Here is a 26,437-nt window from a genome sequence, read left to right on the forward strand (position 1 = left end):
AAAATTACCCGGCACACTAACCTGATATTAGACATAGAAACACTGTGGTATTTATACGAGTTCCTCTTTTCGCTTCGTGGCAGCGGCGGTCAACTCACCTGTCCGCCCAGTGCTCTGCTAGCCTCGTCTGCTAGTTACGTCTGTTAGCCAAGCGGCTAACATACTTAGCTTCCACTGTTGTGGGCGCGGAATGACAAAGGTACTGCCTTATTTGGACTGGGTGCAAAAATAATCTATTTTTGGGCTTAAATGTTTCCTGTAAATGTAACAAACGTGTTAAAATGACTCTTCTAATGTTGTGCTCCGTGGTCGAAAAACCCTTGTATTAAAAGTTAGAAAAATAAATACATTAAAAAAAATATATATTAAAAAAAAATAATAATAATTAAAAGATATAAGTACTGAAGCACTCCATTAGGCATTTGAAGTACTCAAGTACAGGGATCAATGTACATCACTATACTACAGTGAAAACCGGTATTGTGTGAATAAGTGAGTAAAACATAAGTTTTCCAGGTTTATACAGTATATAATTATGTACAATTTACATATCAAATATTCTATTTCACATAATGTTTGAAATTGTCCCACATCCCGCGCAAAATCGAAGTCTGAGGTGCCTAACATTTAAGCTAACATTCACTGGGTGACATTAGCCCTTTTAGAATACCATATTTATTAGATACAAAACCGTACACAAATAACTTAATTACATATTGAGCAACAATATAAAGTAAATTCTGACATGATGCTACAAATGACAAATAATTGATTTAGTAAGAGAGGAGAAGCAACTTACCACAGTCCTTAAACATCCAGAATATGGCGTCCAGAAAATTCTTCAGGGTGTGGACACGAGGAGTGGCTGGAGGGCGGGGCTAATCAGAGTACCTCTAACACTGTCTCGTTTAACGATGGAAATCAACACCAACACTGGGGGGCGTTTTACTCCAGCTGTTGTTGTAATAACTCTGATAGATGTAATTCATGTTAACACTGCATATTTAACACTGGGGATTTTACTGTGTAGGATGGTAGAAGGTGGGGATTGAACCAGTAACCCTCAGATTGCTGGCACGGCCACTCTCCCAACTTCGCCACGCCGTCCCCAGTAGTCCAACGGGTGCTGGCCCAGTCACATAATATGTGCGACTTCTGCACACACACACACAAGTGAATGCAACGCATACTTAATCAACAGCGATACAGGTTACACTGAGGGTGCCCGTATAAACAACTTTTACACTGTTAAAAATATACGCCACACTGTGTGAACCCACACCAAACAAGAATGACAAACACATTTTGGGAGAACATCCGCACCGTAGCGGGGGTGTATTTTGTAGCGTCCCGGAAGAGTTAGTGCTGCAAAGGGTTCTGGGTATTTGTTCTGTTGTGTTTATGTTGTGTTACGGTGCGGATGTTCTCCCGAAATGTGTTTGTCATTCTTGTTTGGTGTGGGTTCACACAGTGTGGGGTATATTTCTAACAGTGTAAAAGTTGTTTATACGGGCACCCTCAGTGTAACCTGTATCGCTGTTGATTAAGTATGCCTTGCATCCACATGTTTGTGCATACAGACGCCGCACATATTTTGTGATCGGGCCAGCACGTTGTTAGAATGGATGAAAAGCAGACGTGACGACCGCTTGTAGTCGACGTTAAAGGCAGACGCCCCCAAGACTGTGGTCCGGGCGGACTACGAGATATAATGACTGATGAACACCTTCGTTCGATAATGAAGGTTGCCTCAGCTCAAAGCCATTAATGAACTAGCATCCAAGAAAAGATGGCAGGTATCTGGCTTGGGCACATCAGATTAGATCAGTGTGTTGCAAACTGGGCAGTTTAAAGTCCTGAATGGTTGGTTTATTCATTATTTTATTTTCAAATTTATTAGCCTGTGGAAAAAGTTCATGTTGATATTTACCTCAGAAGGCTGCAAATAGAAAAGAGGCATTACATTTTTATTTAAATTGTATTTGATATGCCATTGATATTTTTTAATTATTATCATTATTATTTGAAACTTGATTTTGCATGTCACTATAAAGTTATATAAGCCTTGCTTGTTCAATATTCAATGCGAAACTTGTTTGGGTCCCTATTAAAAGGTTAATTTGTTCAACCTTGGCCCGCGGCTTTGTTCAGTTTTAAATTTTGGCCCACTCTGTATTTGAGTTTAACACCCCTGTTATAGAGGATTTCGAACTTTTGGCTTAAGTATCCCACAATGCATTGCCAGAAGCCATATTGAAAGGCTAGCGTCATCGTTCTCGATAGCGCTACAAGTAATATGACTGCGTGGGTTCCCTCCGGGTACTCCGGCTTCCTCCCACCTCCAAAGACATGCACCGGCTGGGGATAGGTTGATTGGCAACACTAAATTGACCCTAGTGTGTGAATGTGAGTGTGAATGTTGTCTGTCTATCTGTGTTGGCTCTGCGATGAGGTGGCGACTTGTCCAGGGTGTACTCCGCCTTCCGCCCGATTGTAGCTGAGATAGGCTCCAGCGCCCCCCGCGACCCCGAAGGGAATAAGTGGTAGAAAACGGATGGATGGTTGGACACACAGGTGCACACACTGCTCTATTTGAAACTTATCTCAACATTATGCCAGATATTTGACTTTTTTTTTTTAAGTAATTAATTAATTTTGTAAAATTAATTAAACATTACATTTGTTAAAGAGTAATTCCGTTATTAATTCAATTACTTTGTTGGTAAAATAAAGAGTAATTTTACTTAATTAGTTTTTTAAAGTAATTTTCAGAACACAGCCTGTCACACAGCATCATGAAACACTTGGCAGGTTGGTATTCTTGGCTAAAATCTTTGTGTGTATGTCCTATAATAATGTTTACCTATAAAAACACTATTGTTAAAGGTCAACGTTTTTCATGTTGCTGCTGACGTTTAAACATGCCCTCTTAAACCAGGGTATTTTATTTCACATGTTGTTCTTTTGGGTTTTTTGTTATCTGAGGGATTGAACATTGGGATTGAACATGTTTTTCAAAGAAGATTTTGATTATATTTTACTTTTCTTATATTATTTTCAAGGCTTTTTCTTTTTCTTATCTTAAAACACCTGAATGCCAAACCTACTTTTCTTACTTGTTGGTACCTGTTTTTGTGTTTTTGGGATCCCCCGTCAGTCCCGAAATTTTAAAATCAAGGCATGGTGGGGATATTCAGATACGTCAACGTATATTTACATTTTTGGGTTATTTTATGGGCCAAACTATATCGCGATATAAGTTTTGGTCCATATCGCCTAGCTCTACACTTGTGTTTGCGACAGTGCTAGCGCAGTTTAGGGATGTTCTGTGTTTAATGGAGTATTACAGTAGGCCTTATGATGGCATTGTGTTTATACGTATGTATTAGTGCACATGTGTACGTTGTTTGAGTGTCAATAATGAAATTGTGATATTTGAGACATTTGATATTTATCCAACAACTTTTTCTGGGCTACAAAAAATTTTCTGTGCTAATAATTTTCTTCATTTAGTAGTAGGCCCGGTGTGACTAGTGAAAAAGCTAAGCATATAGCCCTTCACCTCCGCTCAGACTAGGGCTGGGCGATATATCGAATATACTCGATATATTGCGGGTTTGTCTCTGTGCGATATACAAACCCCGTTTCCATATGAGTTGGGAAATTGTGTTAGATGTAAATATAAACGGAATACAATGATTTGCAAATCATTTTCAACCCAAATTCAGTTGAACATGCTACAAAGACAACATATTTGATGTTCAAACTGATAAACATTTTTTTTTTTGCAAATAATCATTAACTTTAGAATTTAATACCAGCAACACGTGACAAAGAAGTTGAGAAATGTGGCAATCAATACTGATAAAGTTGAGGAATGCTCATCAAACACTTATTTGGAACATCCCACAGGTGTGCAGGCTAATTGGGAACAGGTGGGTGCCATGATTGGGTATAAAAACAGCTTCCCAAAAAATGCTCAGTCTTTCACAAGAAAGGATGGGTCGAGGTACACCCCTTTGTCCACAACTGCGTGAGCAAATAGTCAGTTTAAGAACAACGTTTCTCAAAGTGCAATTGCAAGAAATGTAGGGATTTCAACATCTACGGTCCATAATATCATCAAAAGGTTCAGAGAATCTGGAGAAATCACTCCACGTAAGCGGCATGGCCTGAAACCAACATTGAATGGCCGTGACCCTCGATCCCTCAGACGGCACTGTATCAAAAACCGACATCAATCTCTAAAGGATATCACCACATGGGCTCAGGAACACTTCAGAAAACCACTGTCATTAAATACAGTTCGTCGCTACATCTGTAAGTGCATGTTAAAGCTCTACTATGCAAAGTGAAAGCCATTTATCAACAACATCCAGAAACGCCACCGTCTTCTCTGGGACCGAGATCATCTAAGATGGACTCATGCAAAGTGGAAAAGTGTTCTGTGGTCTGACGAGTCCACATTTCAAATTGTTTTTGGAAATATTCGACATCGTGTCATCCGGACCAAAGGGGAAGCGAACCATCCAGACTGTTATCGACGCAAAGTTCAAAAGCCAGCATCTGGGATGGTATGGGGGTGCATTAGTGCCCAAGGCATGGGTAACTTACACATCTGTGAAGGCACCATTAATGCTGAAAGGTACATACAGGTTTTGGAACAACATATGCTGCCATCTAAGCGCCGTCTTTTTCATGGACGCCCCTGCTCATTTCAGCAAGACAATGCCAAGCCACATTCAGCACTTGTTACAACAGCGTGGCTTCGTAAAAAAGAGTGCGGGTACTTTCCTGGCCGGCCTGCAGTCCAGACCTGTCTCCCATCGAAAATGTGTGGCGCATTATGAAACGTAAAACACGACAGCGGAGACCCCGGACTGTTGAACGACTGAAGCTCTACATAAAACGTTTATTGAGTGTTGTTAAAAGAAAAGGTGATGTAACACTGTGGTGAACATGCCCTTTACCAACTACTTTGGCACGTGTTGCAGCCATGAAATTCTAAGTTAATTATTATTTGCAAAAAAAAAAAAAAAGTTTAATATCTTGTCTTTGTAGTGCATTCAATTGAATATGGATTGAAAAGGATTTGCAAATCATTGTATTCCGTTTATATTTACATCTAACACAATTTCCCAACTCATATGGAAACGGGGTTTGTAGAAAATGACTATATCGTGATAATAGAGTATACGTTCTCACTTAGTTGCTTTTAGCTGCGGGCATTACACTGCAGGCGTTTCTCACTCTTTCTTGTCTCTCCTTCTCTCAGAGACATAAAACAAGCTCACCTTCTTACATACGTCACATACTGCAACGTATACGCCCTCGCGGAGCAGAGAGGTAGCGGCATGGGCAACGTTAGCTGTGATGCTAGCGGAGAGGTGCGAGTGGTAATACGAGAGAAAGAAGGTGCGAATCTGGTAACAAATGGAGGAAGAATAATTAATTCCCAAGAAAAACAGCAGGGGGTCCATCGTCTGGCGGTGGTTTGGCTTCAAGCGGGAAGATGTTGAACAGACATCAGTAATATGTCAAGTATGCGGCAGAAGCGTTGCTACAAAAAGTAGCATTACTGCTAATTTGTAGCATCATTTGAAAAGTCACCCGCTAGAGAATGAGGAGTGCTTGAAACTCCGCATGTCAACATCTCTGCATGAAAGTTTAAAATTAGCATGTATTAATGCAGTATGAACAAGAATGTTTTAATTAGACACATAGAATCATCATACTGCTGTGATTATATGCATCAAGTGTTAATTCAAGGCTAAGTCAAAATATCGAGATATGAATCAATCAATCAATGTTTACTTATATAGCCTTAAATCACGAATGTCTCAAAGGGCTGCACAAGCCACAACGACATCCTCGGCTCAGATCTCACATCAGGGCAAGGAAAAACTCAACCCAATGGGACAATGAGAAACCTTGGAGGGGACCGCAGATGTGGGGATATTTTTAGGTCATGTCACGATACACGATATATATCGTGTATCGTGACATGGCCTAAAAATATTGAGATATTAATAAAAGGCCATATCGCCCAGCGCTAGCTCAGACCACAACGTCCGGACATCATCGCTCGCCACACTCGCATCAATAGACCCTTTTCACAAACTGTTTCGTGCTAAGAATGTTTTATGGCTCTCATGTTTTCAAGTACTGCTGTAAAAAAATAACTATACATCAATGACCTGGCTAGGACAACACCAGCACGTACATGTCAACATTTGCATTTAAAAAATATGGGAATTTTCCCTGGGAAATTGACCAACTAATATAATATCTGACCTGACCGGGACTCGAACCTTTGTGCTGAAAAACTAAGAGACAGCGTCAATAACCAACATGCTATCTGTCTGAACTGTTCAACAACTCACATATAAGGTTGCTTAGAGAGAGGACCCCTGTTATATTGCATATAAAAACCAAAACAACTATATGCTCCTTCACAGATGTTATAGTTGAGACATTTTACATGCTGGCTCCAGTCATTTCTTCCTCAATGTTAACACATTTTACAAAACGCATTAGGGTTTCTTTCAGTGAGCGACTTTGATTGACTTCTTTCTATGCCACATCAATGTGGAATGCGCTCCCAACAGGTATACAAGAAAGGGCATCTCTATCCTCCTTCAAAACCGCAATAAAAGTACACCTCCAGGCAACTTCAACCCGAAACTACACCCTCCCCGGATTGTTAATAATCAAATGTAAACAATCAAATGTAGATACTTTTTCTTATGCCTTCTGATCTCTCTCTCTCTCTCTCTCTCTCTCTCTCTCTCTCTCTCTCTCTCTCTCTATCTATCTATCTATCTATCTATCTATCTATCTATCTATCTATCTATCTATCTATCTATCTATCTATCTATCTATCTATCTATCTATCTATCTATCTATCTATCTATCTATCTATCTATCTATGTCCACTACTTGCTGTACATATCCTACCAAGTCAGACTTACACTGTTTCAATATCCATTTCTCTGTTCTCAATTGTTGATGACTGATGATAACAATCAAACCTAACTTGAGGTATCATTAGAATGCGACATCACCAACTCAATTCAACCCACTCACCCTTGCTGAATACGGTTTCAACCCTAGCAGGCTTGTGAACTTTAACCCGCTCCTGTTACATCAGTCATCGTCCATCATGTTGAGTGGAGAGTTGCCTAAGATGACTTTTCTCACTTGGGAAACCACTCTGAACACATTTCTGCTGATTTGTGGTCATTTCCTTTTGATTCTGGTACATGAGGTGAAACACTCCCTGTTAGCAGAAGGAGGACGCCATACAAAGATTAAAGGGTAATACTAGTAATTTAAACTCAAGAACAGGGGTGCCAAAGTGAGGCCTAGGGGCCAAATTCGGCCCGACGAGTTGTTCCTCCTGGCCCGCCAAAAGGTGGCTTCCATAATTTCAATACATAGTCATACTCTTTTAAGCTAATGCAATTATTGAGTATTTTGTCTGCAAGGCTAACAAGTTGCCATCTATCGATCGTGATGATCTCCACTACCTTAAGTAATGGCCGTATGCTATTAAACTACTGACTTATTGTGCAGCTGCATGCTTAAAAGTGCTGTTTGACCCACAAACCAGTGGCACATTTGCACTTTGGCCCGTGGAGGCGGAATGTTTGAGCAATCCTGCTCTAGAAATTGCAGATAAGTTAAATTTTATCATAATTATTGCAAATATTATCAAAACAGTTTAATTGACCACTGCCTGTATTTCTTTTGTAGTTATAGATATTCGATTTTCATAACATTCTAACATCTTGAAGCATGTGCCAAATTTTTGCTAGTGAAAAAATATTTCTATTAGTCATCAGTGTAAAAACCTTAATTGTAAAATGTGTATCTGTCCACAGTAAAAGACACAACATGCAGATGCTGTACAGCCACGTTGTAAGACTTTTCCCTGTTCCCACTGGTTAAGTCAGCCCAGTGCGTATACAGTCTTTGTTGTTCTGTGAAGTCATGCATTAGAAGGTAGCTTTGCATTTGCAGAGAGAAGCTTTTTCTTTCTAATTACAACACGGTCTGGTCTAGCCAGAGACCATTGTGCTCGAGTGCTGTGAATTCCCACAATGGAGCTGCTCAGCAGAGAACAATGAGTCAAATTCCTGACCGTTCCCTGCAGGTTCGGAGGGCTGGCTGACAAATAAGGACAACAGAGTTACAGAGGCTTTGCCATTCTATACCCAGCCATGTTCCCACTGGCCACCTCAGTGGGGATATTGATGCATCTTTTTGTGTGTTCCTGTTTGTGTGTGTCGTTAGAAATTGGCTACTCCTCCCAACGGGAGCAAGGCGAGGGGTTGAAAGATAGGAGAGGTCTGCAAGAGGAAGTTTACCAAGTTCTTTCTGAAGGAAGTCATTAGCTGTTCACTCCTTGTTTTTAGTGTAATCAAACCCATGAGAAAGCAGAGGTATTATAATGTTCGGAGGTAATCGAAAAAAGTGCTTGTGTGCTCATACTTTAGCCTCACTGGAAGAAGGTTCTTTGGGCCTTTGTGTGTGTGTGGAGTTAGTATGTTTTGTGCTTCAAACTTCCTTGCACAGTTTAAAACACATTTGAGGTTATGTGAGTATTCAGAAATTGATTGGTTACAATTACCGTAACCTAGCTGGGATAGAATTACAACCCATGACTCCAAGCCATGACCCAGGATATGCGTGGTGGTGTCTTCCAAGCATGTACAGGTTTACATACACTTGTGAAGGACATAATGGCATGGCTGTCTTGAGTTTCCAATAATTTCAACAAGTCTTATTTTTTGTGATAGAGTGATTGGAGCACATACTTGTTTGTCACAAAAAACATTCATGAAGTTTGGTTCTTTTATGAATTAATTATGGGTCTACTGAAAATGTTACCAAATCTGCTGGGTCAAAAGTATACATACTTTTACATATATATACATACACACACATCAATTTTGGTGATGTAGGAAAGTTACAATCAAATCAAATTAGCTTCATGGCATGGCCTCTTAACTTCATGTGAGTAATTATGATTGACGACACCTGTTGACTTCTCTGAGTCCATTTAAATAGGACTCATGTGATGCAGTAACTAGACTCGGTTACAAACGCAACAATGGGAAAGTCAAAGGAACTCGGCACAGATCTGAAAAAACGAATCATTGACTTGAACAAATCAGGAAAGTCACTTGGAGCCATTCCAAAGCAGCTTAAGGTCCCAAGAGCAACTGTGCAGACAATTGTTTGTAAGTATAAAGTGCATGGCACAGTTTTGTCACTGCCACGATCAGGAAGAAAACGCAAGCTATCACCTGCTGCTGAGAGAAAATTGGTCAGGATGATCAAGAGTCAACCGAGAACCACCAAAAAGCAGATCTGCAATGAATTGGAAGCTGCTGGAACACAGGTGTCAGTGTCCACAGTCAAGCGTGTTTTGCATCGCCATGGACTGAGAGGCTACCATGCAAGAAGGAAGCCCTTGCTCCAGAAGCGACACCTTAAGGCTCGTCTAAAGTTTGCTGCTGATCACATGGACAAAGATAAGACCTTCTGGAGTAAAGTTCTTTGGTAAGATGAAACAAACATTGAGCTGTTTGGCCACAATACCCAGCAATATGTTTGGAGGAGAAAAGGTGAGGCCTTTAATCTCAGAAACACCATTCCTACCGTCAAGCATGGTGGTGGTAGTATTAGGCTCTGGGCCTGTTTTGCTGCCAATGGAACTGGTGCTTTACAGAGAGTAAATGGGACAATGAAAAAGAAGGATTACCTCCAAATTCTTCAGGACAGCCTAAAATCAACAGCCCGGAGGTTGGGTCTTGGGCACAGTTGGGTGTTCCAACAGGACAATGACCCCAAACACACGTCAAAAGGGGTAAAGGAATGGCTAAATCAGGCTAGAATTAAGGTCATACAATGGCCTTCCCAAAGTCCTGACTTATAAACCCCATTGAGAACATGTGGACAACGCTGAAAAAACAAGTCCATGTCAGAAAACCAACAAATTTAGCTGAACTGCACCAATTTTGTCAAGAGGAGTGGTCATAAATTCAACCAGAAGCTTGCCAGAAGCTTGTGGATGGCTACCAAAAGCGCCTTATTGCAGTGAAACTTGCCAAGGGACATGTAACCAAATATTAACATTGCTGTATGTATTCCGTATTTTTCAGACTATAAGTCGCAGTTTTTTTCATAGTTTGGCCGGGGGTTGCGACCTATACTCAGGAGCGACTTATGTGTGAAATTATTAACACATTACCGTAAAATATCAAATAATATTATTTAGCTCATTCACGTAAGAGACTAGACGTATAAGATTTCATGAGATTTAGCGATTAGGAGTGACAGATTGTTTGGTAAACGTATAGCATGTTCTATATGTTATAGTTATTTGAATGACTCTTACCATAATATGTTACGTTAACATATCAGGCACGTTCTCAGTTGGTTATTTATGCGTCATATAACGTACACTTATTCATCCTGTTGGTCACTATTCTTTATCTATTTTAAATTGCCTTTCAAATGTCTATTCTTTGTGTTGGGTTTCATCAAATAAATTTTCCCAAAAAATGCGACTTATACTCCAGTGTGACTTATATGTTTTTTCCTTCTTTATTATGTATTTTTGGCCGGTGCGACTTATACTCCGGAGCGACTTATACTCCGAAAAATACGGTACTTTTTACCTCGCAGATTTGGTCACACCCATAATAAATTCATAAAAGAACCAAACTGCATCATTGTTTTTGTGACCAACAAGTATGTGCTCCAATCACTCTATCACAAACAAATAAGAGTTGTAGAAATTATTGGAAACTCAAGACAGCCATGACATTATGTTCTTTACAAGTGTATGTAAACTTTTGACCACGACTGTATGTCCATACATTGTCATAGATAGAGCCATGAAAAAAACAGTCCACAGTTTTTATGTTCCTATGCTGATGAGAAATGTTAAGATGAAGATAAGAATAGCCTAGACATGTTTACATTTCCAGAAATGTGTGCTTACACAACCATTAAGTATGCTACGGGTATTCTACGGCCTTCCACAGGGTATACTTCCACTCGCGGTCCAGACTGGTGTGTCTGGGCCCCGTGCTTTCCCAGCTGTCCACAAATATGCCTTTCTTTGGATGAGCAAAACTACACAAGCCGGACTGTCGCATAATAAAATGAAAGATTTTGGTTGGTATGAAAGACCCCAAGAGAAAACGTAAATTTTGCACGCTTGCAAAAGCAGAACATTTTCTAAATGACATCTAAATTGTTGCAGTTTTTAATTTTTATTTTAAGTTGTTAAACAAGCTACTGCACTTGCCCTTCGAACAAACTGAACGTCCAGGAGCTGTAAATATGTGTCCAGCTGTATGTCAGTTTGATTGTATTTGACGTTAGTGGTGTGTGTTTTGCCTCTGCTCCGCTGTGGAGTTACACCCTCTCGCACTGGTCCGAGGACGTTTGCCAAGTGGTTCACAGAGGCCATAAAACTCTGTCAGAGTGCTGTCATCATGCACAGCTTTTGAAAGGCTTTCACAGTTGTCGCTGCTGCGTTCCCTCCTCCTATATTGTGACACTATCTTCTTTACTATAGTATCTCTGCGCCCACATACACATTCATTCAATGGGGACCAACAACTGTTTGATTAATGTTTCACCCCTTGGATATGTCTCACCAAATCAGACACATAATATGACAAGGTATAGCCGATATAAATCTATACTGCGATATAGATTGCAGCTTCCTGCGATAATGATATATATCACAAATCGATACATTATTTGTTATGTAAATTATTATAAAACCATTTTAAAACGGTTACAAAGGCTTTAAAAATTTTTTTTCAAAAAGTAAAAAGGCTGACACTGATACTTAACATTTTTTAGATCATTGAATAATATTTTTTTTATCATGATTATAATCAGACAAAAACACAGGACAGTGGTGTAACAATATCAATTAAAATTAAACTTACTTCCTACTATTGGCTCTGATTTAAGTCCTTTATTTTTTGCCCTTAAATATTTCCTGGGACTTGTTTCCTCAGTTTGTGAATAATAATAAACACGACAAAAAACAATTTTGTGATATAAAACATATTGATATTAATCACTGTAGTATCGACCTATAGCAATTCTATACATTGTATCATTACCGCCGCAATTTGTATTGATTCGCCCGCACCTGTTTCCATTCAAGTGCTCTCGCTTATTGTATCTTACGGTGTATAGTGTAGCACACGGCTATTCAACTACAAAATGAAGAGGGCCGCAGTTTCAAGAGCCCAAGGTATCAGGGGCAGGACATGGCAATGTGGATGTTTAATAAATGAATTGTTCTGCCCTCGCTACTTGTTTCCAGCATGTGCAGCTACTTAACAGTATGAAGAAAGAGAAGCATGAAGAAACAGAAGCTCCAGTTTTTGTTGAGGATTAATAGTTCTTATTTTGAATAATTTTCCTTCCTTAGTTTTATTTCTTTACACTTCTTCTTTCATTTACATTTGTAAGACTGAAAATATAAACATAAAATAAACAAAAGTATAATGTCCATTGTGTATTTTACATAAATAAAATAGAAGGTTTAATGTCAGTATATTCACAAAATAAACTACAACTGTACATTGCATTGAGGACGCATTGGCATGTTTGTCGTTGTCAAATTTGCAGGGCACAACGAGAATGTGTGATCAATAGAGTTGGGAATATTTGGCCACCTCACGATTCGATTACGATTCAGGGGCTACGATTCCATCAGAAATTGATTAATTATACATTTTTGATTACCATATTGTTTGTGTATTGTTCATATAGTGTATATTATTATATATTCTAAATGTATAACATTGAATTATTATTTTAATAGGTCTACAGGGTTCTTTCTTTTGCTCCTCCTATGCAGTATTGCGACATTTCCAGGTGCGCACAGCATATATATGTACACACACACACACACATTATATATATATATATATATATATATATATATATATATATATATATATACATATATATATATATATATATATATATATATATATATATATATATATATATATATATATATATATATATATATATATATATATATATATATATATATATATATATATATATATATATATATAGATAGATAGATAGATAGATAGAGAGAGAGAATCCGAGTCAATGTGCCAGTAAATGCCTAGCGCTCTTTCAAGTTTAGATTCATCAAACGCTAGATCACAAATGTGTATATATGTATATATTCTGTATATATATATATATATATATATATATATATATATATATAAAGACTAGATGCATGCTGCCTGCTAAGTGAAACAATAAATACAAGTCCTTACTTGATGATTAGGCATTCTTTATTTAATTTGTGCGCCTTTTAAAAGCACAAAATGTTCAGACACTTTGGCCCCAGCTGACTTCAACTTGTGGCTCATTAACTTGTCGTAGTATCTCATTTATATCTATTGTTGACAGACGTGTTGCCATACTGTGTGGATATTATTGTCTCTCCTAATTTATTAGTCTACTTGCTAATTTCCCCTTTTTAGCTGCTTACTCTCTGCAGTAACGCATTTCCAATTAGCCCTCTATTGGAGTGTACAAAGCATGTATTCTTTTTGTATTTCACTACTTCACATTCAACTAGCTTAGCGCCGCGGCTAGCATAGTTTTTCCTCTCCTCCTCCTTCCTCCGTGTTTGTCCGCACTAGTCCAGCTAACACATACCGTTAAAAGAATGTTAGCTAATGGTTCTCCCATGGTTAGTTACACTAAACCTAGAATAATGTCTATAGAACATTAGCATTAATGCCACATTTAAGAACCGTCTGTATTACTTTATTTAACATGCGTAAATAATCGATGTTTGGCCATTTGTCCATTGATTCATGAATTGCCCATGTTCTAATCATGATGCATCGGGGAATCGATAATTTTGCCCACCTCTTGTCATCTACATGCATTATCACGATGTTACGATAGTATTAAAAGCTCTTTTGTTGCTCAAATCTATATAATTTATCTTATGTATTGCGCAACCCGAAATATGACACTTTCTCCCTAATAAACTAATTATTGAGATTTAAACACCATAAAGTGTGGTTTATAGACACTTTTTCAGCATGTACTACTGTCATTGTCTTTATTTCCCTCATGCAGTAGGACCTTCTGTAATCTTGGTGGAGTTTCTGGCCTGAGCTCTAAATAAAGGCATACAATGTGACTCTTAACAGGTCTTATTGTTTGCTGACTTTTCTAGTAGCCTTTCTACTGCTTGTAGACAGAAATATCACATACGGAAATCCCTATGGCCGTTTTCATTTACTCACAAGTAGCAGGTCTTCTTATTTTTGGACGGCTCTAAGCTTTAATTGTGAGGTGTAATTGTATTTCCTCACAGCTGGTTCGTTCAGGGGCTCGGCCCAAACTTCCTTAATGTGGTGTTCAAGAATGCCAAGGAATGAGAAACATGTCATCAACCTAACTGGATTTGGCTTGTGTGAAGCCGTGACTGATTCTCCTTTGATTCAGTTGAGGTGACTTGCGTGCAGGGATGACTTGAGTTCAGGAAAGCTCTTTCTCAAAAACAAGAATGCTGGAATGGACTTTGATGCTGTAAGAACTTTTTTTGAGCTTTCAAATGTTTGATTCAAGTGAATAAAATGTCAGTTTAATTCCATGAGCCTGATACAAGCAAGCCATCAATCTGAACTTCTGTGTTCATTTATGTATCATCCTTCAACATGTAATACTCTTGTTGTTGATTGCTGTGATATCCTGTACTTTTACATGCACACACTCTGAGTTACGAAGTGATGTGGCTTTTTATAAAATGTTTTGGTGACCAAAGGGCACACCCAGTGGGTTGTGTCTCATAACTTCATTCTCTGGATTTTATAAGGTCCTACTTATCTGCAGCTAGCTTAGTCTTATGTTCTTAGAAAAAAAGTCAAGTTCCTTTATGACTTGAATTTCAAGTAGAGTTAGGTCTACCAAAATACCAAATCCTGCCAGGTACTGAGGAATATAATTTGTGTGTGTGTGTGTGGCGGGGTCGGTCGGAGTTTGACTGTCTCACAGCTGACGGGCCTTTTTAGAGAATCAGGGCACGGGGCCATGCAACTGCAGCTGCCCTCTCTCTGTATGCCCTTTGATTGGAAGAAAGATGGTGTTTACTTCCACTGACATAGACACACAAAAGATCACTGAGGGGAAAATTGGATGTGAGTGTGTTAATTAAATTTATGTTACTATACTGCAGTTTAAAACATTATGATTGGTTGCCTTCTGATTTGAACACAGGGATCGGTCCAAATATTGCAAACTAGGTAGTTGGCACGCAGGCACACACACACACACACACACACACACACACACACACACACACACACACACACACACACACACACACACACACACACACACAGCCAGCTCTTGTTTAACCAGCCTTACAGAGTTAGCTGAATCAACTGTTGCTCTGTTTAGAGTGTTTGTCTTGCAAAGCTATCTGTCCCACCTGTTCCCCCTCTGCATTGTACTTACACACGCACACACACAAAACCACACACATGTGCACACAAATATTATTACACATCCTGGTTAAACTGCCAAATACTGCCAAATTATGCACACATCATTTTAGTGCCACAGCTAATCATTTTTGATCATCATTTTTCTATGTTTTTAGGTCTGGATGACAGCCTACAGCAGTATGTGACCAACTTTGAGAGGGAGAAGATCAGTGGAGAGCAGTTACTGAAGATTACACATCAGGACCTGGAAGAGCTTGGTGTGGCAAGAATTGGACACCAGGAACTGGTGCTAGAGGCTGTCGATCTGCTCTGTGCTCTGGTTCGTAAAATTAACAAACAGGAATATTACAAATAACAGTATGGTATACTACCACTGAGTGCTTTCAATTAGCAAAACCCGAGCCTCTTGGTTATCTTGGCTGCCCCCTCCACACCACCCGCCTCTCGCTTCATCTGTGTTTATGTACAACTCAGGCTATAGTTTCTAAAGGAGGCAGTGATGCAGATAAGCTCATCATTTCACAGCCCAGCGAGTATGGAAGCTCCACAACCCATAATGTAACCTGAAGACTTTGTGGAACAGCAGGCAGTTTAGTGGTATGGATGAGTAAGGGTAAATGATAGATGTCATGTAGCAACAAGCTTAATCTTCAATAATTAGTGTACTTTTTAATTATTTTTTTCTTTTAAAAGTGCATACATTTGATTTAAAAGTGCATTCATACAAGGAGTTTGCATCAACCCCAGTGTTTTTTAACCATTTATTAAATATTTGTCAGAGAGTCATTTTTCTCATGCCTTCAGTCAATAATTAAATATGGGATACATATATTCATTTTGACATTTTAATTTATCATGGTGTGTTATGGAAACTTGGAAAAAAAACTAACTAAACTGATCAAATTAAAATAGTCATCTCTCGCTACACCGCTCTTCACTATTTCGCTGATTTTTTTTTTAATAGCTTTTTTTTTTCATACTTTTTTTTTAATCGCACATAGCTATCTGCTCACTACAAATGCTTGACCAAAGTGGAAATAATTACAAACAGAAACCTAGTTCTAACTTAGAGGAATTACGCAGGATCTGACCATGTATTTCTATGTCTAGGCAGTGTAGTGGCCGGGCGAAGGCCATAACAATGACATTATGAGGATCCTCTGGGCTACCATTAAGTACAGTACTATAATCTACAAAAGAACACACTCAAGGCTAGTATATTGGATGAAATGAGTGTGAAGGCGGTTACGTATATGGGTGTTATTTCATGTTTAGAGAACACTAATAATGTTAAAAATATATTTAGAAGGTTTAACAGTTTTTACTTAGCTCAAAATAAAAAATTATTTGATTAATTTCTAATAATTCTACTTTGCGGAAATCTGTTTATTGCAGTCATGTCCTGTCCCAATTAACCGCGGTAAACGAAGGACCACTGAAATCTCATTTCTGTTGCTTAACATGCAAGACACTTCCAACAGTTTGTTTGTTCCCTCCTCATACACTCCTAGCCTAATATACATCCTTACTCCTTGTGTGTAATTCATGAGCGCTTGCGGTACGAGCGAGCATCAAAGCATTACTGCAAACTGTCCAACTGCGAGGGAACCAGCTTTTCTGCCAGATGGAATTGATTTGGAGTTTTATCACTTCCTGCCCTATAAAAGACTCACATTGTGGTCCCTGTGTTTTGATCTGTGTAAGCATTTCGCTTTTTATGCTGTCTTAAAAGTTCTTTACATTAAAATGGACTTGGTTTGGCTTTTTATCCTCTCTCTAATGCTGTACAAGGTGTTGTCTAAATTAAAATTAAATTTAAATAATTTGAAATATTTACAAAGTTTAAGGAACGCGATGAAATGAGATGTTCCACCACCACCGCACACTTTTGTTCTTGGCTCATACGGAATGATGTCATGTTTCATGTGGAGATAAAACCCACTCCTTTCTCAGTTGGATCCCCAAGTATGCCATACTAAATGATAAATATAGAGGGCCATTTTCAAATCCAACAGTTAGTTTCATTCAATGTTTATTAAACATGGTAGGAATCATCCTGACTGAGAATACGGATAAATGTATTTCATAATGAGAGGTCTGTGCCTGCTTTGAGTATCACCATTATCTTTTCATAGGATCTACTGCCTGCATGGGGAGGCCTTATTTAAGAAATATTTACATAGCTTTTTTTATGTTAGATGAGCTGACATGGGCTACATTCCATATGTTAATGTGCATGGTGTGGTCCATCATCCAGTGTAGTAATCTGGCCCGTAGTATTTTGGGGTAGATGTAAAAAAAAAAAAAATTATGTCCTTTATGAGGGAGGCTTTCATGACAGAAAATAATTAAGAACCACTGCACTACAATAGGAAAATTCAATAAAACATAAAGGAATGCTGAATAAATGTAGAATTTATTTTCATTCATATGTTGAGAGAGTAAATGGAGTATGGGGGTTGGGGGGAATCCAACGGTTATAATTATTGTGCAGAAAATCTTTTTTTCAAGAAGGAGTGGATGCCCCAGCTGTATTATGTTCTCTGGGGAGGCTTACTGCGCCAACCCCTGATCTATACTTTTCTGCACTCCCCTGGAAGTTGAGACATTTTAGTCCTCGACTTCCTCTAAATTCTTAACTCACACTCAAGCAGTGAAGCAGTTTTCCTCGTCTTCCACAGACCTCATGGGAGGAAAGAAGGCCCCGATTCAATTAGGTCAAATAGAGGCACGGTCGTTGCCACTCACACCTTGCTCTCCGTCTCTAACACTTAATGGTGGCATATTTTGCTCATGTTTAATTTCTCATTTAAAGCTGCTAAATATGTTTGGACTGTGGACCAACCTAAATCAAGACGACTAATGGGCTAATGTGCTGCCCCATAGCTGCTCCACAGGCAACAGAGGTGCTCCTCCCCAGAAGCACACTGCTGTCAAGGGACTAACAATGAACTTTCTGTTCAAGTTTTCTGGACTTCTGTGACCCATGATGTCTTTAACAGAATCTGTGAACAAATCTAACTCCCCTTTTTTTCCCCAGTAACGCATTAATGACATCCTACGGTATTCACACATTAAAACTGGGTTTTTCAGATAGCAGGTCGGCAGGGGAGTTTTTCTATTGATCCATCTATTAATTAATAGAAAAAACACACTGTCTAGCCTCAATGTGACTTTTAGGGAAAATTGTTGACATAAACAACAATTTTTTTAATGGCCGTCATTCTTTCATCTTATATATGCACATAATATTGAAATTGCACGTTTTCCAGGGGAGCTTCACTATATATTACTTACAGTGAAAAGAAAAAAGTTTAAAAAAAAACCCTGTGGAACTAGATGCACATGAATCAGGTAATAGATACGTGAAGAAAGAACCAAACCAAACAAAAAGACAAAGTATGATGAATTGAGTTACAATGTATTCAACAATTACACATACACACACTTTAAAAAGGTATTGTTGGAGGAGTGGTGTTGGATTTTTTTTAGCAAACACTGTAGGTGCTAACATGTCCTCATGTGTTTGAAGAAAACAAGTCAAATACATAAGATGGCGTGAGCTGCCAAAAAAGGCTTTTACCTTGTTTCTGCTTGTTTGCTGCTCTTAAATATGCAGAATGATTTCTGGTAATGTTACATCACATTATGAAATGCAAGCTCGCTTTGTCAGTGCAAACATTTCACAATGATGTCTGTCTTTTTCAGTTTTAAATGATCTTAAAACTCTAATCTTCTCTGAGCTCTTTGCTGTCTTTCCACTTTGCTTTAGTTTTTCTGTGCCATCTTCCTCTATCGACACGCCACTAGTAACGTACCCCTTACCACACACACAGACCACATCACCGGCAGAGCAAGCTGGAGCAATACAATGTCCTGTGTATTTTACTCATTAAACAAATCATCACAGCAACAAAATACAAATGGATGCTTTTTTTAAAATCGAATTAATCAATTTAATCGATGAATCGTTACAGTCCTTAAGTTTTTAATTATGTTTGTGTACACTCTAGTAATCATGTTAGAACAATACACAAGACTGCAGCTATGTGGTAACAGTGGTCAATATACTCAACAGTCTGCCTGTTCTACCCAGTAGAAGTAGTAAGTTCACGGGAACACGTGTACAGAGCTAACAGGCAAAGAGATGAAGAAGTTTGTGACAAGAATGAAAAGAAAAAGGGAGTTGTCGTCCGCAGAAAACAAAACAATTGACGATAACCAGAATGAAAAGACCCGAAAGTACGACAAAGCATACATAGCCTTTTGGATTCACCATAAATACAGTCGGAAATGAGGAAAGGCAGGTGTGTGTTTTATGCCATCTACTACACTTTGTATCATCCTATCTCTTTGAGATGCCTTTTTCTACTGTTGCTGCAATAAAAACAGTACAGATCTAATTTTAATACAGAGGACGATAAAACAGTGTTTTGTTCAGGAGAGAACACACAGAAGCTAATACAAAAATTAAGAGAAGAAATACCACTAGTTTGACAAAAACAGACTATCCTTAAACCTCAGTAAAACTAAAATAATCGTATTTGGTAACAGTAGAAGAGAAAGTAAAACACAAATACAAATAGACGGAATAGACATTGAAAGAGTAAATTAAATAACATTTCTAGGTGTAATGATTGATGATAAAATTAACTGGAAATCCATCCATCCATCCATCTTCTTCCGCTTATCCGAGGTCGGGTCGCGGGGGCAGCAGCCTAAGCAGGGAAGCCCAGACTTCCCTCTCCCCAGCCACTTCGTCCAGCTCCTCCCGGGGGATCCCGAGGCGTTCCCAGGCCAGCCGGGAGACATAGTCTTCCCAACGTGTCCTGGGTCTTCCTCGTGGCCTCCTACCGGTCGGACATGCCCTAAACACCTTCTTAGGGAGGCGCTCGGGTGGCATCCTGACCAGATGCCCGAACCACCTCATCTGGCTCCTCTCGATGTGGAGGAGCAGCGGCTTTACTTTGAGCTCCCCCCGGATGACAGAGCTTCTCACCCTATCTCTAAGGGAGAGCCCCGCCACCCGGCGGAGGAAACTCATTTCGGCCGCTTGTACCCGTGATCTTGTCCTTTCGGTCATAACCCAAAGCTCATGACCATAGGTGAGGATGGGAACGTAGATCGACCGGTAAATTGAGAGCTTTGCCTTCCGGCTCAGCTCCTTCTTCACCACAACGGATCGATACAGCGTCCGCATTACTGAAGACGCCGCACCGATCCGCCTGTCGATCTCACGATCCACTCTTCCCTCACTCGTGAACAAGACTCCGAGGTACTTGAACTCCTCCACTTGGGGCAAGATCTCCTCCCCAACCCGGAGATGGCACTCCACCCTTTTCCGGGCGAGAACCATGGACTCGGACTTGGAGGTGCTGATTCTCATCCCAGTTGCTTCACACTCAGCTGCGAACCGATCCAGTGAGAGCTGAAGATCCTGGCCAGATGAAGCCATCAGGACCAAATCATCTGCAAAAAGCAGAGACCTAATCCTGCAGCCACCAAACCGGATCCCCTCAACGCCTTGACTGCGCCTAGAAATTCTGTCCATAAAAGTTATGAACAGAATCGGTGACAAAGGGCAGCCTTGGCGGAGTCCAACCCTCACCGGAAACGTGTCCGACTTACTGCCGGCAATGCGAACCATGCTCTGACACTGATCATACAGGGAGCAGACCGCCACAATCAGACAGTCCGAAACCCCATACTCTCTGAGCACTCCCCACAGGACTTCCCGAGGGACACGGTCGAATGCCTTCTCCAAGTCCACAAAGCACATGTAGACTGGTTGGGCAAACTCCCATGCACCCTCAAGGACCCTGCCGAGAGTATAGAGCTGGTCCACAGTTCCACGACCAGGACGAAAACCACACTGTTCCTCCTGAATCCGAGGTTCGACTATCCGGCGTAGCCTCCTCTCCAGTACACCTGAATAGACCTTACCGGGAAGGCTGAGGAGTGTGATCCCACGATAGTTAGAACACACCCTCCGGTTCCCCTTTTTAAAGAGAGGAACCACCACCCCGGTCTGCCAATCCAGAGGTACTGCCCCCGATGTCCACGCGATGCTGCAGAGTCTTGTCAACCAAGACAGCCCTACAGCATCCAGAGCCTTAAGGAACTCCGGGCGGATCTCATCCACCCCCGGGGCCTTGCCACCGAGGAGCTTTTTAACTACCTCAGCAACCTCAGCCCCAGAAATAGGAGAGCCCACCACAGATTCCTCAGGCACTGCTTCCTCATAGGAAGACGTGTTGGTGGGATTGAGGAGGTCTTCGAAGTATTCCCTCCACCGATCCACAACTTCCGCAGTCGAGGTCAGCAGAACACCATCCGCACCATACACGGTGTTGGTAGTGCACTGCTTCCCCTTCCTGAGGCGGCGGATGGTGGTCCAGAATCGCTTCGAAGCCGTCCGGAAGTCGTTTTCCATGGCTTCCCCGAACTCCTCCCATGTCCGAGTTTTTGCCTCCGCGACCGCTGAAGCCGCACACCGCTTGGCCTGTCGGTACCTGTCCGCTGCCTCAGGAGTCCCATGAGCCAAAAGAACCCGATAGGACTCCTTCTTCAGCTTGACGGCATCCCTCACCGCCGGTGTCCACCAACGGGTTCTAGGATTACCGCCACGACAGTGGAAATCTCATATGAAAATATCTCATATGAAAATATACAACATAAGTTGGCAAGAAATACATCAATAATGAATAAAGCAAAATATGTATTGGACCAGAAATTACTTTATATTCTTTACTGCTTGCTAGTCTTACCATATCTGAGTTGTTGTGCAGAAATATGGAGAAATAACTACAAAAGTATGCTTCAGTAATTAACCGTGTTACATAAAAGATTGATTAGAATAATACATAATATTGGATTTAGAGAACACTCAAAACCATTATTTACTGAATCAAAAATATTGATATTCCCGACATATTGAATTTACAAACAGCTAAAAGTATGCACAAAGCAAACTATAACCTGCTACCCAAAAACGTACAACAATTATTCTCAACAAAAAAGGAGAAATAAAACTTCTGAGAAAAATGTAACTTAAAACTTTTGTATGCATATACAACACGCAAAACTTTTAGCATATAGTTTTTGTGAAATTTAATTATGGAATGGATTAAACAAATAATTTAAACAATGTACTAATATGATCCAATTTTAAAAAAAAAAGAAAAAAAAAAAGAAAAAGAAAAAAAGAAATTAAAAAAAAAATGTTCAAACTCAAAGTGTCTACAAAGTACATAGAAGAATAACATGGATAAACATTCTGAACTTATTGATAACCTTATTCATCTCACCATATGAAATACAACTTACTTCACTATTTATTATTTATGTTTTTGTTTTTTTATGTTATTATTTATAGAGTATATTGTGAATACATTGAGAACAGGAAGTGAACAACAATGTTAGCAATTGCTATGTAATGGAAAATGGGTAGGGTTATATAAGCTCTGCTTCTTCCTACTCCTTTTGGAGCATGTTATAAAGGGAAAATAAAAATTGTGATGTATCATGTTGTAATTGTATGCATGTTTGAAATAAACTCTAACCATAACCATAGCAAGAGTTAGGAGTTTGAAGCCCAGACTTGAAAGCATGTGCAGTGCAAAAAGGTTCACTGCAGACTGAACTAAATACAAGCAGAATCATCATTTTGATGGCAAAAAATTGCATTCATAATGAATGTGTTCATACAAATAAATATGTTCCTATAAATCAAACACTGTTAAAAAAGTTTGAAATAATTAATTAAATTGTAATTTGGGTTTCATTAAAAAATGCTCAAACTAATGCAGTGCCTGTTTGAAATGTTCATGAGTCAAGCTTTATAAAATTGTCTTTTGGAAAAATTAAATGTTCAGGGAAAGTAAATGCAAAGATGCACATTCATCCTGTAGGATAAGCTACAATATAGGCTATATTAGTGCAAATGTTGCATTAAACAAAATGTTTTAAAAAACAAAGCTCTTTTTGAAAAAGAATAAGCTGATAAATGTTTACAGCTTTTAAACGATTTCAATGCTACTGTGTTATGTTTAAAGAAGTGCACAACTTACTGAATCATTTGCACTTTTTACCGTGTATTGAAAATCACAGACAGCAGTCTTGTTTAAATGTTACAACATGAGTTAATAAACTTAACCTACAAATTGATTTAAGTTGTTGGTAATGAGATCTCAGCTCATTTAAATAATGTACTTTAATAATAAGTTTACTATATAAAGAATGTAACCCACATAGTGCGTTGCACAGGTAAATACATAAATACTATCAAGTTCTCAATAGTAATTGATTTCAGGAGGTAGCGGTAATTTTTGTCACCTAGGGGGCCATGACAGAAAATAACAGAATCACTGCATTATAACATGAATACAAATCTGACAAAATTATAATCCCCAGCAGTCTTCGTATTGCATTTTATTATCACCAAAGCGCAGCTCTCTTTTAAACTGGAATAGGACTGTACATGAAATATTAAAGCTTATGTATGCAAAACACATAGTGTGTTTATAGTCAAGTCTGGCCATAGCCTGTGGGGAGGGCAGGAAGTGTTGTGTTGTGATAGCCAGCCTTCACTTATCAGGAAACCTGTACTTGACTCTTTTTAGATACCACATGTTTGTCTATTCCATGGTCTGTTTGCCTTTGATGGCAATTTAGGGCTGCAACTAATTATGATTAACCCTTTGTGTTCATTAAAATCACCTCAAATCAACATGAGAGTGGGATGCAATCGGTTTATAATTACAATAAATCCCCACATAATATATAAAGTACATACTTTGATCAAATAAGGGCTAAATTATATTGCAATGCTAATCCATTGGAGTGCTTCTAGCTACTGTATGTCATGACTAAATGGTTTGTGTGTTTTTCAGGAGAAGGCAGTGGAATAAAAGCAAAACAGACACACTAACCACTCACAGAACTCCATTATTGGCTAAACACGTGCCTCGTTTCTGTTTGCAAGCATGTTTAGCTTCTGGCACGTCTCTCTGAACAGCAGCATTGCTGGCAGCTTTGCAACACCCTGTAAGAGGATATTTACTACTGCAGCAGTGAGACTACATTTATACTGCTGACTTTTAGGCAATTTTATATTATAAGCCCGTTTTATTCAATCCAAATACTGTAAAGAGGATTTTTTTCTTACCAGGCCACTGTACTTAATGACCCATGAAGACGGAGCTTGGCTACTTGGTTTATGCAAAGCAACAATAAATTAGAGGAATTCAATGGCAGGAAACAACCCCAGGCACAAGAATGCAAACTTCTCTCCCTATGATAGGAATCAGATGATGACACGTGAACACCCTAGCTAAACACTCTGCAAAACCCATGAGACTAGAGGGCAAAAGTTATGCTTAGGTATTTCAATGAGTCAAATAACTTAGTAGAGCTTTTATTTAGACTTTTATTCTGTACTGTACAATTTTTCAATGCAATAGTTTAATTTTGTATATATTCCACTTTTTTCAGAATTACGGAGTGGAGACAGACAACTTAAAGAACCTGGTTGTGAGGATGAGAGCTGCCACCAACAGTCTCCACATGGCCACGTCTGACCGCAGGAAGAGCCCAGTGTATGATAGTAGCGCCTTACGCAAGCCACCTAATGACTTTCTCACATGTGTGGTTGAGTTGATCGGCGCTGCTAAGAGCCTCCTGGCTTGGCTTGACAGGTAACAACACTTGTATGCCATGTTTCTGACCAGAGAAATGTTGTCACACATCAAAGAACGACACATGCCCTTTTTTCCGCCATTATATATTAATGTAAACACTAAAGTTAAAGCCTCTATTCAATTTATCACAGTTTTCTACAGTAGCCGGTTTCATGGCGGACAAAAGCAAAACATAATGCCAAGCTCACTAATAGGTAGAGGTATTGTTTACATTTGAATTAATACTAGTACCAAATTGATACTTTAAAAACGATGCCCAAAAAGTACATAAAAACAATTTTAAACATGCAAGTTGTTGTGAAAAAACAAACCAATGCCTTTTAATTTTTATGGAATTTTGTGACATTCAAGTTAAACAGATGAGTTGTATTTAAATACTTCGGTAATATAAATGATAACTAAGTAATACATTCAGTATCTACTATGATATGAAAAGGGGTAGAATTAAAAATAAGCTCTGCATCTTCCTACTTCTTTTCGGACGTGCTGTAATGAAACAACTGGAAATATGTGATGCAATACATTGTATTGTATGCATGTTCGAAATAAACTGGAACTGAACATTAAAAAATAATGAATAAAATCTACCAAAAATTATCATAATTATTGCAGCAATACAGAACATAGAGAGTGCAAAAAATACTTTAGTTGTAATGTTTGATGTTTAAAATTCTGGGTGTTCCTGAATACAACCTCATTTGCCATAACCATCATTGGTGCAAAATGAGGAAGTGTTGTTGTTGCTAATGGCTAGGTGAGTGCTGCATTGCTAACGATGTTATAAGAGCTGCTGTAGTCATGTTAAGGTTGGCAATAACGTTGAAAAAAAATCTCAGGCTGCTTTTTCTTCTGTTGGGATGCTACATTACTTACAAGAATGTTACTTGCACAATTTCACTGTCGAGCACTTGTTGCAGGTGCTGAATTCACTTAGCACCTGAATAGGGCACCGATAGCTTCTTCTTTTTTCGATCCAGTTACTACCGTCTAACTCAGCACTAGTGACATTATTGAACCAAGTTTCGGTGCTAATCACTAATGCTCATAAAACATAACAAATAAAACAATAATAGCTATGGGTGTAAGCAACCTCTTTATTTAGTTTGTATTTATTACATAAGATGGCAGTAGCTGTATTTGAAGTATCATGTGTAGGGATGGGATGGAAGCTCAGTTCCTAAAATGGCACCAGTGCCAACG

At 39.1% G+C, this 26,437-nt stretch overlaps 1 protein-coding gene across 1 annotated transcript in view; it reads left to right on the forward strand.

Moving 5' to 3' along the window:
- Positions 1-26,437, forward strand: part of LOC133611632 (connector enhancer of kinase suppressor of ras 3-like) — a 79,802-nt gene that overhangs the window by 36,663 nt on the left and 16,702 nt on the right. Inside the window, exons 2-3 of the mRNA XM_061968596.2 lie at positions 15,695-15,858; positions 25,032-25,234. Of these exons, the coding sequence (XP_061824580.1) occupies positions 15,695-15,858; positions 25,032-25,234 (367 nt within the window). The remainder of the gene's footprint in view (positions 1-15,694; positions 15,859-25,031; positions 25,235-26,437) is intronic.

This window comes from Nerophis lumbriciformis, linkage group LG08 (assembly GCF_033978685.3).
Source record: "Nerophis lumbriciformis linkage group LG08, RoL_Nlum_v2.1, whole genome shotgun sequence".
NCBI classification, from domain to species: domain Eukaryota; kingdom Metazoa; phylum Chordata; class Actinopteri; order Syngnathiformes; family Syngnathidae; genus Nerophis; species Nerophis lumbriciformis.